A 13879-nucleotide genomic window follows, 5' to 3' on the forward strand; every position below is an offset into this window, starting at 1 on the left:
AACTTTTTTTTACCATTTAAAGAGGCAGTTAATTTATTCATTTTGAACTTGATATTTGCTTAATTGATGTTTTTTTTTTTTTTGCTTTTTTCGTGGGTGGTCATATGTGAGATCGATGCCAGATGCATAGATATAAAGAAAAAGAGATTATGGAGAAAGATAAAGAGAAAGTACAGATAAAAATGGAGAAAGATAAAGAGAAAGCACAGATAAAAATAGACGTAGTGGAGATTAGAGTTGAAAATTGAAACGACTGCCAATTATGAGATAGAGATCTTTGGTGTTTAATTTAAAAATATGTGGGGTAGAGCGCTGTTCTACTCCAAGGTTTCAAGGGATGGTGAGATATTCAAGCCAATTTGTGCCAAACTCAAGACCAAATGTCCCTAATAGTTTAATCCTCTTTCTCCCATTAAAAACTTCTAATTGTAATAATTAAAAATTTACATTTCTAGAGTTGTGAAAATGACCCAATTATATGGATCTTACGATTAGTTTGTTTCAGTCTCGTGGGTGGTTTTAAGATATTATTTGAAATTGAGTTGGATCAACTCGTATTCAACGCATTAGATTGTAATTGTGATTGAGTTTAGATTGATCAAAATGAATCAATACATTAAATAATCATCGGTAATTTTTATTATTCTCACAATATTTAAATCATTAAATAATCATTGGTTATAAGGTTTTTGTTAATGATAAAAAAAAATACACATCCAAGAGTTATTGGGGTTGAGTATGTGAGAGGAGGGAAAATTGGCTAAGAATAATTGAGGGAGGGTGCTTCACATTCTCTTTGGTGTTTTTGAGCATAAGAGGCAAGTCTATTCTTACTATTATTAAAGTAATTATAAAAACTTTTCTCCCTCTGGACTTGTAACAAGACGAGCAAATTCAATAATCATTTCCTCAAATAAAGTGCCACCGAATCTTTCTTCAAACAATTACTCATTCGTCTACTCTCAGATAGGAACTACGCCGTCGTCATACTTTGATAGAGCACACTTACATATTACACTATAACTATATCCTATGAGACTCGCCACTTCTTTGTTCAGCACTCGATGATTCACCGACATAGTTAGGTTTAGACCATGGCTCTAATACCACGACAACGGTACCCCAAGTACCTCGAGCATCTTCACAATGATATGATATTGTCCGCAAGGCCACATAGTTAAAAAAAAATCAACAATTTTTTAAGAATGGATCTTTTAGACTTTCGGGTTGGTGTCAGATCATTTCAAGTAGAGGTGGCCGAAACAGTACAGAGTAGACTTTAATACGCACACGCAGGCCCTTACTATAGGTTTGATTGAAATATCATGTCATCATTTTATCAATCTATTTAGTTCAGGAGAAGAAATTTTAGACTTAGATGTGCACATGCATTTCCATGAAGGGAACTTTGACATTGCCTACTCTAGCTACATCCAAAATACATTGATGAAATAGATATATTTGAGCTATCACTAATACGGAATCTATTTACTCTTTAGCTATCGAAAGGTGCTATGAATACTAAAGAAACAAACAAAAGAAGAATGCTAATAAATTTCATTACCAAATGTCCCACTCTTAGTTGCAACAATCTGTGGGATAGATGCCATGATACTAGATATTGCAAAGGCCAGATTAAGGCGGAAACATTAATTTCTAAAACTTTCGAGTTATGACTTTTAAGGCTCGTCTGGTAAGGTTATCGTTTCCAATTTTCTTAAGAATTCTAAGAATTTTGTAACTAATTTTGTTTCTTGTTTTTTCCTTTTTAGAAACATTCTCACAATTGTATACAAATTCTCGAAACAACCAAAACAAGTTTCTTCTTTCTTGTTACTATTCTCGATTTATCCAAGACATAAATGAAAAGATTGTTTTATCATATTTGAATTCATAGATGTTGGATCCAAGCAATTCATTTTTCCTCGTTAAAAATGAAGAAACAAAACGTTATCAAGCGGACCCTTAGATTTAAATGGATTTGGTTGGATAAATATTGGTTCATGCAAGAAAAAATGTATAAGATTATTGCAGTTGTTATATAATACACATTTGAAATCTTTTTTAAAGACGAGTCATCCCCAAAATGCTTGTTGTTCAGGACTATATTATATTTGCATGACTGTTGTGCTTGTTCAAAACTATATGGGAAGGATTTCTTCCTTCCTACACAAAATCATTTAGTAGTGTTATAAATAAAAGCCATATTTGGCTTAGTGTACCTATTTTATTTTATTTTTGAATACCACACTATTGGTAACGGTGAGAACATCGATTTGAACTTATGACTTATTGGTCGAACATATGTGTGTCTTAATCAAAAACTCAAGTTGGCAAGTAGATTTTAATTTTACTTTTAGGTAAATTCAGTGAATATGCGTTTGTTAGATTTATTTTGAACACTATTTTCATATTCTATGATCTGGAAATTTTGAAAATAATATTTTTATGTTTTCAATGTTTTCAAATTTTGAATTTGACACCTTAAAATGCATGATTATACTAATTCCTAAGTTAGGTGGTTATCATGGTGTTTGAACTCATTCATTCTTAATTAATCTTAGTCAATTTAGACCAGCCACCCATGGATTTTTAAATGAAAAATTAACTATAATAATTTATTCATGTAAAGTTTTTTAAAAATAAAATTAGGTTAAATTATTGATTTATTTTATATGATTTTAAAATTTAAAATTTGGTTGATGTGGTCTGAGTTTAACTTCAATTTATGGCGAAAATTTCAATTTAATCTATATAGTTTTATTAACTCTGTCCGACCACTGCAATCTCTAAGTTATATTTTACCCGCTTGAAAATCCACTCATTTTTTTTTTATAAAGTATTACTTTATCTAGCACGGTAAGTTAAATAGAAAATATCTACCTTATTATTTTGTAAATAGAAAATATGTCACCAATAACTTGATTAAATTTATATAAAAAAAATGATTAAACCATACTAGACAAATTAAAATTTAACGAAGGTGAGCATAACTTACGTTGTCGGATAAAATTGAGAGCGACATATGAACCAATTCCCAAAAACACGAGTCTTTCCCTCCTCAACTCGATAGACCGGTGTAGCATTGAGATCAATTCATCTGGAATTCAACCAAATGACGATTTGGTTGTAAAAAATTCATGTAGCTAGAGAGTATCACAAGTATAGATTTTGACCATCTAGACTTGCCTCTCGAAATCTCTCTCCCATGATAGGTGGAGTCAAACCTTTGAGTTTTACGATATCTACCATTAAACTTCTAGCTCGCCACTTCAACTAGTCATAGACAATATTCTAGAATACTAGTTTGCCTCAAGAATCTCCTCTTCCGTACTCACGCAAACACGTGACCTCGTTCGAAATCCAACATCTAACATTAGTTGAGCAAAATACTATTTACGGTACAAATCTCTACTTTGTTGGTAGTAAAAAACTTAAAACTTTCGTAAGAGGTTTTAAAGTTTAAACAAAAAATAAGTAGAAGAAAACAAAAGAAATACGAAAGTCAGATTAGATGGGATGTAAGCGAAAGTTGTATCTCATAAATTTGTTGCGTGCAAGAAGAGTGGAGCTGAGCTGAGCTGGGGGATGACATCGAAAAGCATGAAAATGGGAGGGAACGGAAGAAAGAGGAGAAATGGCAGAAACCAACAAAAAAATGGGCAGTGGAGAGGAAGTGGAAGAAATGACAGCAATGGCAGAGAAGAGATAAAACCCACATTCTGATTAAGCCCCTCTTAGTCTTCTCCCCCTTTTCGCCTTCTTTCCCTGCTTCTTTCTTGTCTCTATTGCGATTTCTGAGTGGAAAACTTGTACGATTCCTTTTCCTCACTTAACTTTCTGTCGGCCCCCTTTTATGTATTTGTTTATTTACTAACTTTCTGGGTCTGATGAAGACGCCATTATCGTTCTTTCCCCCTTCTTGCCTCTCGCCTCTCTGCACCTGCCATGGGTTTCTCTCCCTCCTCTTCTTGCCTTGCCAATTCCCCCTTATCAATTAAGGTGCGTTTTCTCCAACCCTCTTCTTTAATTTTCAATTGATCTTTCGGTTTATCTCTGTGTGGCTGTTTTGGGTTGATTAGAAATCAGATCTGTGGAGGGTTTCTTCCCACCTGACTCTTAATCTAGTTATGACGGTGAACTGAGTTGTCTTTTGCTTTCTAAATGAGGTTCCAGGTTGCTTTCATGCTTTATTTAGCAGCCATTGGCTCGCCAGATTTTGCCCCTTTCCTTTTCTGCTTATTTAGTTGGAGTTATTTGCAGATGCTTGTTTTGGTGAAGGGATGCTTGTTTTGATGAGTTGGGAATTCACTGACTATAACCATCATTGTGTGAAATCCTGATAACAAGTGGGAATCATACTCTTGGATTAGCTTAAAGTTTTTGTTACTTGTTCTTGCTCATTCATGTTTTTGCTGCACACTTTCCATCGGTTTAATTAGAGATTTAATCATGAACTTTGAATATTGTGTATATTTAGCCCCTAAACGTAAAAACAAAGGCTTCATTATGTCAATGAGTTCTAGATTATGCTTCTATTTAGTATTGGTTGTTAACAGTATTAACAAAACGTTGCCTGACATGCCTATTAGATACATGTTGGTAGATTTTGATTGCTCCCAAATGTTAATATTTATCATGGGAAGAGGGAGGAAGGTGATGGGAAGTGACATAGGGAAATTGTTATTGTGGTTCCCATGACTTAGTTACGCTTACGATATAGTATATCTAATGTGTGAATAAGTATATATTTTGCTTTAGCATGAACTGGAGATACTCATCCTTTATGCTGTGGAATAGGTTTGGCAATAGGAGAGATTCGGGAGCTCTCAATCGCTCCAATCATTAATAATATATGAATTCTATCGTTGACATGATGTGACAGATTGTTAGCTAGACTAATAGATATTCCACGTTTGTGTTTCGCTAACGGTGCTTTTTATAAGCTCGGGTCATCTTCAGAATATGCAGAGAGTTTACTTTTTCATCAGCTTTGGGTCATCTTCAACAGTCAACTTATATTTTACTAATGTGACCATGGTTTCAATTATACTACATCAACGAATGCTTCTTGTTTGATGCTTATGCTCATGGGCACACTTCTCAACACACGTGTTTTCTAAAATTTTTGATTAATCATGGCTTTTTGTTGGCTCTTTCCTCAAACTTTGTCTAGCTATGACTATACTAAACTTGAACACTCTGTCATCGGCTGTATTTGAATATCCAAACTACCAAGTACCACATTTTGTTCTGTGTTAAACGTGACTGTTTGTACCAAGTTTCATGCAACTTAGTCACTGTTAAGTAAATAATTAACCAAGTTTACTATTTACTTATCGGTGTCTTAAGTAGCATGAAATACTTCTGTGACCCTAAAAATGCTTTTCAATCCTGCTTGAATTGTTTAGTTCTTCTGTTTCGTGATTTAAGATTTTTGGCTTAGTTTCCTCACATATTCAACTATGTTTCTTGGAGCTTCCTCATCATGAAAGTTCATCTTCTGTTTAAAACTTGGGGCAGATTACAAAGCCCTGTTGTGATGTCAGAATTGGCCAAAGATCCTCTATCTCTACAAGAAGCCATAAGCCCAATCTTTCAGTTAATGGTTTGACTGCAGATGTGTCATCAAGAAAATGGAGTTTCATTACAGGATCAAGGATTCTTCTTAAACCAAAACTTGCAGGAGTAGATTTGTCCAAGAAAGCCCACGGAGTACACGCTTCATGTAATCTCTTTGCCTTTTGAGCATTTTATTTAAAATTACTGAGTGCCTTTAGAGTTGAATAACTAAAATTATCTCAAGTGAATGGCTGATACTTTGCCTCGACAGTACTGCACATGATTTGTTTCCTCGACAGGAGTGAATTTAGAAGTCAAAGGCATACTAATGCTCGAGCTTCTGCTCCCCTTTTCCTAGTTCCATGAAAACAATGTTTGGCTTGGATGTGTTTAGCATATAGCTAGTGTTCCGTTTGAGCGAAGATCAAACTTTTCTTTCGAGTATGATTGGGTTCTTGTGGTGGTAGAATCTGGTCAACCGGGTGTACTAATTTCCAGCATCTTGTGAACCTTACTTCCCTTATGTTTTTTGCAATTGTCATACTTATTCCTCGCTTTTCGGAGAGTGATAGTAGAGGGTGGGTGTCTTGGATGAGTTCAAGTTTCTCAACGTTTCCTTCTTAACATTTAAGTTCAGTGAGACTTGTTTTCTCAATATACTCTGTCACCACACCTCATTTGGCTGTGTACATTATATTTGAATAACTTCATGTTTGCATTTACAGGGTTGGCAAATGCTCAAATTGCTAGCAATGCTTTTACTCTAGGTACAGTAGCTGTTCTCCCATTTTATGGCCTCATGGTTCTGGCTCCAAAATCAGAATTGGTATGCAAAATTTCATAAATGTACTCATTTTTGTCCATCACTTTTTACATTAGCTCTGGGGTATGTTTACTTATTTATTTTTTCTCTTTGCACTCTTTTTCTTCGATATTTCATCTCGACAAATGGAACTTTTTTTTCCTCTTTATGCAGACTAAGAGGTCTATGCAAAGTAACATACCATATGTGGTGCTTGGGCTTCTATATGCTTATCTTCTGTACCTTTCTTGGACACCCGAAACCGTGCAGCTTATTTTTGCCAGTAAATACTGGCTGCCTGAGGTAAGTTCTTAACAATTTGAGAAATTTGAAGCATCTCGTCTCGTCCCGACCCATCCATTTGTTCTTCAACTCATTGTATGTGGCTCTGTTAATGTATAGCTGCCTGGAATGTCAAAGATGTTCTCCAGTGAAATGACATTGGCTTCTGCTTGGATTCACCTGCTGGTTGTGGACCTTTTTGCTGCAAGGTCTCTCTCTCTCTCATTAGTTGATTCATTTAGTTATTAGGAGCATGTATAACTTATATCTCAAGCCAACATTTTATATATATTAGCTGAGCATGCAATTTGCCTTTGACCTAGTTTCAATGAGTTTTTTTCTTGAACGGAAATTGCTAATGAAATTTGTTAGTAAAACTATAAGTTTGGTACTAGTCCATCTGTACTTACAGATGTAGATTGAACTTTTAATCTTGTATCTAATAGATCTATATCGTTACCTGGTAGATATAAAATTGAAAGTTCTAATAGAAACCCAGTTAGAAACTTTTCATTACCATTTAAGTACCAAATAAAACCAAATTTGTAATTTAACTAAGGATTTTTCAAGAGTGAAAATTTGAGGGTAAAATTGTAACTTTCAAAAGGTTAAAAGGCAGAATTGAATTTAACTACATATTTTAAGGGCATTTTGTATAATTTAGCTTTAAGAGTTTTTCAATCTTTTAATAGCCATCCTCTAAACTTTCCAGGCAGGTGTTCCACGATGGACTCGAGAATCAAATTGAGACCCGACATTCAGTCTCTCTTTGCCTCTTCTTTTGCCCCATAGGAGTTCTCATTCATGTTATCACCAAAGCACTAACCACAAGATCTGGTCCTGCAAAACATGGTACATAACAAGGCAGAGTAGATCAACTAGTGCTTCACCCATCCCTTTGCAATTTGTTATTCTAAGCTCCGATTTGCCGATGCCATCTGAATTTGAAAGTTATGTAACTTTTAGCACAGTATTTGATGCCTAGGAATCTATGTTTGGGTTCAAAGTTCAAACAGATTTCAAAAATCCCAGTTTATAGAGAACTTGAAAAAAGTTCGATTTTGTGTTCCAATTACCATCTACCGTTCTACTGATCCTCAAAAACTGCACCTAGCAGCTGAATCAACGGAAAATCAATCTCTACTACAGATGAGAAAGAAGTGTGCAGTCTAGATTATCAACTTCTGCAAGATCTAGTTATCTTTCCTTCTACTTTAAAAACGTACTACGACAGAATAATTACAGAATGATTAATGAAATCTAGGAAGTTGAGATGCAATAGAAAATTAAAGAATGAACAAAGAGCAAAGGAATTCCATGGTGTGAAAACTGTCATTGGTTTACAGGTTAGTAGGGTTCTAAGTACAGATCAGAAATCCAATAGACACGTAAATTTGAAGCTAAAGTGGATACAAGTTTTGAGAACCTTACATATGGTCAGCGCTAAAATTCGGAAAGAATTGTGAGAGACTGCTTGCAAAGCAGACTGTACAGGGCATGAAGGCGAAAAATGTGATGGGCATTACGCATTTGAGTACGGCACATTTGGCAGCCAAATAAACAAGTGTCACGCCTGATAACAGTAATAAAATTGGGCCAAACCACCATCTCCTGATTACTGTAGGCAACGTTGTGATGTTGAGATCAATAGACCGAAAGGAAATGAGTAAATGGCCACTATATTTGTCAATGATAAATGAAAATCAATCATTTCACTAAAACAGCTGGTCCTCTTGGAGAGTAGTAGTATAAAGCAATCAAATTGACACAACTACTTCTGAAGCTCAAATTCTTTATCGTATATATGAAAGCAATTATTAACAAACTGCTAATATAATATTAAAACAAATATAGGTCAGCGTAGTATGAACATACATCAAGTTGGAAGTGATGGAATCTGATCTTGGTCGTCCAATAAACCATTTGATGTATCAGAATTGCGAGAAGAATCTTTTCTGCTGCGGTCTAAAGAAGTTGCTTCATGTATCCCTACAGACATTCGCATTTGGTATTATTTGTCAATCCAATTGAAGAACTATGAAGATTGGAGAATGAAAGGAGACGGTGATGCCTAATTTCATCTGTTTCCCTGTACAGATTCGGTTAGTAATAAACAAAATGGTTGAAAGCTTGATCATACCAAACCCCAAAATTGAGCAGCAGATAATGAAGCCGATTAGAGAAAAATCCATCTTGTATAAAATCTCCAGTGCAATTATGCTTCCACCAGCCACCATCAAATGCCTTGGAGAAGAAAAAACCATGTGCAATCTACAAGTAAACAAGAGTTGTCATGTAAGAATCCCCTTTTTGAGAGTCCGCCAAATGAACGAAACTGATGGGTAATAATATGTAATGCAATGCAAAAATTAAATTCTACAAGTTTTAGCTGACTGTATGAGACAAAGTATAGTTTTCAGATAAAGACAGCACATACACAGCCAATCGAACCACCAACCATCACATGAATTTTGACATTTTTCTCAGAGCATGCCAATTTTTACAAATTACAGTTATGTCACACAGATTGCTAATGTAGTAAAAACACTATCTCCCTTTATAGAAAATATTATTTATCAATACTGATGCGAGCAAAATCACGAAGGAATCCATCTTCATTCCAAAATGTAAAAGGCTCTTCTTAGAAAGATCGTAGACACAAACACCAGCTACACCACTCATCTCACAATCCATCCTCATTAGTAATTAGCTATTTTCATATTTGGAGGTTATAATCCTTCAGCTTGGTGCAAGAATGAAACATGTCAACATGCCAAGTACAGAAAGAGAGGAGAATGGGGGGGAACAAATACTGAACATTTCTTCATGAGAATCCCAATTATTTTGATTTATATTGTACCTCTCTTCAGCAATGCTGTCAACGTAAAATATCAGAATAACACCAAAAAGTATAGTGCTTAAAAATGCCCAGGTGGAGAAAGGAAGCTCTCTGCTGTTATCAGAAGTTGACCCCTGAAGTTATGATAATGAAGAAAAATCAAGCACTACTACTTCAGGAAAAAGAGCATTCATTAAATATTGCTGAAACTTACAATTATCATATCCCACATGGCTATAGGAAAGAGAAAACAAGTTGCAGAAGCCATTGTTATGGCATGAAGTCGTCTTTTAAGTTGATTCTGAAGGCGCATTGTAACAAGAATCACATATCAGAATGCCATTGGTAGCTTACATAACAAAAAGAAGGATATTAAGTGAACTCAATATTAGTCAACACCTTAAGTGAAACGCGGCGAGCAATGACCCTTCTCAATGCTGATAATATTCCAGCAAAGATGGGAATTGTCATTGCTTTCATACCCAACACTTGTTCAGTCTGATCCTCAGAGACAGAGCCATCTTTCGCAGGTAGTCTCAAATTAAAGTTTACAACAATTTTGATATAGAAATGAAAATACAGAAAGATTTAAAGAAAGAGGGGAAAATAAAATAACATTAAATTTATAAATAAAGAAAAAGAAAACCATCAGAGGGTCACAACTCTCACAGCAGCCCCTTCCTTCATACTTACACAGTTACAGTTGAACTTTCAAGGATATAGAAGGGAAAACGTGTGGCCATGGCCCACCCTTGTGATAAGAAGTAGAAAGATACCAACATTGCAAGGAGACCGGCAGCCTGATATGATATACCAAAGGGAATCAATTATTCATCTAGAACCTAAATAACCTACCATAACAAGTGTAAACCTCTCAACTTAAATTGCAAGCCTAATTCATGATAAAATTAGAAGAAGAAGAATTCAGATAAAGCAAGACTACTACAAGATACATACATTTACTCCCTACAACCTGCCTGCTGTAGATATAGGGATGACATGATAATAAAAAACTAACAATGTCGGCATAACCTTTAAGAACTTAAATTAAATTGTCGAAGCCCTAACTTCTATGCTACTTCTGACAGTATTAAACAAATACAAAGAAGCCCAAGAATACGCATGTATATTAAAACTACCTTTTTCCAAACAAAGCCCCTCCGACCATACAAAACAGCAGAAAGCACTCCAAGGACAGCACCAGAATACTCCACAAGTATAGCCCTAAAATAGAAATTTTAAAAATAAAAAAGACAATAAATAAATGGACCACATGGACCGAAGGCAAGAGAAAAGCAACAAGGCACTTATAGATACTCCCATTGCATCCTTTTATAAGTTTCTAAATCACTGTCCACATGAGCTCTCAATGACTCATGGTACCAGATAGAAATACACAGTGGTCTGTTCATTTTTTTAAATTCAAAAACAAAAATCTATTGATAGAATGTAGTGTATAAAAAAAGGGAAAAAAAGAATAGGTAACAGATAAGAAACCCTCAAAACATAAAATAAATAATTCCAACTACACAGACTAGCAAAAGCGAAGGTCTACTGATTTGACATTTCTACGCCAAAGAATTAGAGAATGAAAGAATCAAATACATGCCTTGAAGGAAGAACGAAAGAACATCAAATTCATATAAAAGTATGAACCAGAATGTTTTGCACACTGACAATGAAGAATATATTATTCAAAGACTAATAAATCACACTTGCACATACTATGCCAAGAAGGAGATGAAGAATAATAAGGTAAAGTCTCTTCTATTGTTACAGGTATTGAACCTTCTTTCCATTGCGAATTTTCAAAGAGGTTCAGTTAAACCAAACAACATCATGAAAATAAAAAACAAAGGTTCTGAATAAACAGATGAGAATTTAATAAGAAGATTTACTTAAAACAGTTGATTTCCCAAAGGGCAAAACTTTAAGATGAACTGTTCTGGTGGGGTAAGAATCTGAATAGTATTTATTATCCGATCCTTCTTAATCTATTAACAACTTGTAGTTCTAGCATTTCAATCTAACAATGAGGTTAAATTATCTAAAAACATGGTTACCTAGAGCCATATGCTGAAAATTGAAACAAACTCTTGATCAATCTATAAGGTTATGACATGGAATATAAACTATCTTATTAAAAAGTGTGATTAGATTTATATTCATCTAGATTAAATAGAATTTTTGGGGCTGTTTCCCATGAAAAATTTGAGTCCGTGAGGTGAATCTGACGTAGTTAAGTAGCTCTTCATAGCTTTTCTCGATTATTAGCTACCACATCAGAATCCATGCATGATTCATGTATGTGCCAAAATGAAAGAGCAAAGGGTACATATTTCTACAGGCACCCACCTCAGAGGTCCACATGCCTTAAGGCCCTTTCCCCACATGATAAAGTATAAAGCTGTTATGCCACCATTTATCACAGAAGGAACTACCTAAAAAAGCAAGTTAGATCTAAGAAAAAGCTGATGAAATAATAGTATGAGAGGTTATAACATTTGGTTCTTACAGCTAAATTTTCCACTTCACCTGAGTATTTGAAAGGGGTTTTCCCTTCCAAGGCTTTTGCAAAGTCAAGAATATGATGGCTGCTGGGGCCAAACAACAAAAGAGAAAAAGTACAACTGAAGCTCCAGTCTGGGAAAAATAGCGATACATGGAATAGATTGACCATATCCGAAAGAAATTTCCAACTACATGGACTATCTGCAACGGTGTATGCCTGCAAGAAGGTCAACTCACCAGCATGAAATAACAATCATACACAAAGATAGCATAAACGAGCTGGCTGCCTATTGAATCGATGGAGCTGTACAGAACTGTTTTGCCAACAGTTTGTACACCAATGTTTGCCAGAAGTTGATAGTGTTGAATACAGGAAAGGGAAAACAAGTATTGAACACTGATTTTCCTCATTAACTAAATTGGACGAATAAGACTAATGTAATCTTTTCGCGCAAGTGATTTCATCTCTTCCCAATTCATCATAGCCCCTTCCCACCAATAAATTTTCAATAAAACTTGAAGTACATTTACAGTGTTGGCCATTCAAGCTCCTTCGAACTGGTGAGAAGATCAATTACAACAACCTGCATTGTCCCTGACTACGGACAAATCCCCCCCGAGCAGAAACTTCCCATTTTCGGACGTAGCGGAAATCGAAAGATTCAGAAATTTTCAATTTCCATCCCCATCCCCGAGAAGCAAGGAATTAACAAATTATAGGTAGAAAACCTGAAATGAATCGAGGATCCTCGATCCTCAGACATCGGCCTTGGTGACATCATTTTTCCGAAGGTGACCGCCGGTGAATCGGCGCCGTCGACAGAGGAGGAACAGCGAGCAAATTAAGAACAGGTCGATTGAGAAACGATGGAGTTTAATGGTCGCATTCGGCTCCGGCACCACCGTCTTGTGCTTCGGTCCACTGAGCTTCTCTTCTTCAGCAAGAAGACCGACGATTCTCTCTCTCTCCATTTCAACTGGGCCGCGTTTGGGCCGTACCAAAGCCCAATAGCTAGGAATTCGTTGGTTTGGTTAAAGGAAAAATAATAGTAATAATAAATTAAAATAATAATTTCATGTCATCGAATTGTGATCAATCAAGAGTGAGTTATATAGGGTACATATTGAATGAAAATAGCGTAAGTATATATTGTGAATGTATATATAGAATTAGTTATATATCGTATAATCTTATTGAAAGGTATATACAAAATATTATATAGTTTTTCAAAAGGTATATATCAATTAACCTACGTTAATCATACATCATGACAGGTATATGTAGGTATTAATATATCAAATATATGATATATGAAACGACTCGTATTGTCTATATCGTTGAGCTTGACGTTAGCGCAAGAGTAGAAGACTTTGACGCCCTTCCTTTCATATTTTCTAACAACCGTTGCCTACAATAATCAATAACTATGAAAAAATATCCCAAAAACTCAAATAATAGCTATTAGTATGGTATATGCCACATATACTATATTTCTAGTCGGTATATATTGGGTACATATAATTTGTAATATTAGATAATACTTCAATAGTACTATTTTTTATGAAGTGTATTTTGGGAATATGCTGCATGAACTTTTGTAATATTAAATCATACTTCTACGATATTATTTTGTAGATAGCTTATAGTATTGTAAATTAATGAAATTACTAATATGAAGTAGTTTTTAGGTATATGCTGCATATATATCATAATAAATATATATAATTATATAATCTAATACTTTATCATATACCAATAAAAGGTATATATTATATTGGTTAAAAAAGAAAAGGTCATGTAGATTGGATTAAAAAGTATATAAAGTAAATAATTATTGTTGGAAAAAAGAATTACAATCGGAAAGGGAAATTAATCCGCCAAT

The 13879-nt window shown here is 34.8% G+C and overlaps 2 protein-coding genes across 3 annotated transcripts; one reads left to right on the forward strand and one right to left on the reverse strand.

Annotated features, from left to right (window-relative positions):
- The first annotated feature begins 3597 nt into the window (after positions 1-3597).
- Positions 3598-7718, forward strand: ABA4 (abscisic acid (aba)-deficient 4). Its single transcript, XM_022292492.2, has 7 exons — positions 3598-3812; positions 3897-4002; positions 5524-5728; positions 6288-6388; positions 6539-6667; positions 6767-6855; positions 7359-7718. The coding sequence occupies exons 2-7, from the start codon at positions 3949-3951 to the stop codon at positions 7504-7506; spliced, it is 726 nt and encodes a 241-aa protein (XP_022148184.1). The 5' UTR covers positions 3598-3812; positions 3897-3948; the 3' UTR covers positions 7507-7718.
- A 214-nt stretch (positions 7719-7932) lies between these two features.
- LOC111016918 (zinc transporter) lies at positions 7933-12949 on the reverse strand. Of its 2 annotated transcripts, none has more exons than XM_022292490.2 (11): positions 12726-12949; positions 12021-12213; positions 11841-11926; positions 10625-10709; positions 10207-10285; positions 9885-10015; positions 9700-9786; positions 9507-9619; positions 8787-8917; positions 8522-8635; positions 7933-8264 (listed from the first exon to the last, which is right to left on the reverse strand). In XM_022292490.2, the coding sequence occupies exons 1-10, from the start codon at positions 12776-12778 to the stop codon at positions 8523-8525; spliced, it is 1071 nt and encodes a 356-aa protein (XP_022148182.1). In that variant the 5' UTR covers positions 12779-12949; the 3' UTR covers positions 7933-8264; position 8522. The 2 variants fall into 2 exon arrangements, with proteins under 2 accessions (XP_022148182.1, XP_087983677.1); XM_088127551.1 differs by having other exon boundaries at positions 7933-8323.
- Between the last annotated feature and the right edge of the window lie 930 nt (positions 12950-13879).

The sequence above is a fragment of the Momordica charantia genome (assembly GCF_013281855.1).
Source record: "Momordica charantia cultivar OHB3-1 chromosome 8 unlocalized genomic scaffold, Mcharantia_2.0 BLBB01000008.1, whole genome shotgun sequence".
Lineage (NCBI taxonomy): Eukaryota > Viridiplantae > Streptophyta > Magnoliopsida > Cucurbitales > Cucurbitaceae > Momordica > Momordica charantia.

What these genes read in the sequence shown, in the direction of transcription:
- LOC111016918 (XM_022292490.2), bottom strand. Translation starts at nt 12,778, where the DNA reads ATGATGTCACCAAGGCCGATGTCTGAGGATCGAGGATCCTCGATTCAT. An exon ending in AACCCCTTTCAAATACTCAG is followed by an intron (nt 11,927 to 12,020) that starts GTGAAGTGGAAA and finishes TTGCTTTTTTAG; the next exon opens with GTAGTTCCTTCTGTGATAAA. An exon ending in GACAGCATTGCTGAAGAGAG is followed by an intron (nt 8,918 to 9,506) that starts GTACAATATAAA and finishes GTTTACTTGTAG; the next exon opens with ATTGCACATGGTTTTTTCTT.
- ABA4 (XM_022292492.2), top strand. Translation starts at nt 3,949, where the DNA reads ATGGGTTTCTCTCCCTCCTCTTCTTGCCTTGCCAATTCCCCCTTATCA. An exon ending in CCACGGAGTACACGCTTCAT is followed by an intron (nt 5,729 to 6,287) that starts GTAATCTCTTTG and finishes TTGCATTTACAG; the next exon opens with GGTTGGCAAATGCTCAAATT. An exon ending in GTAAATACTGGCTGCCTGAG is followed by an intron (nt 6,668 to 6,766) that starts GTAAGTTCTTAA and finishes GTTAATGTATAG; the next exon opens with CTGCCTGGAATGTCAAAGAT.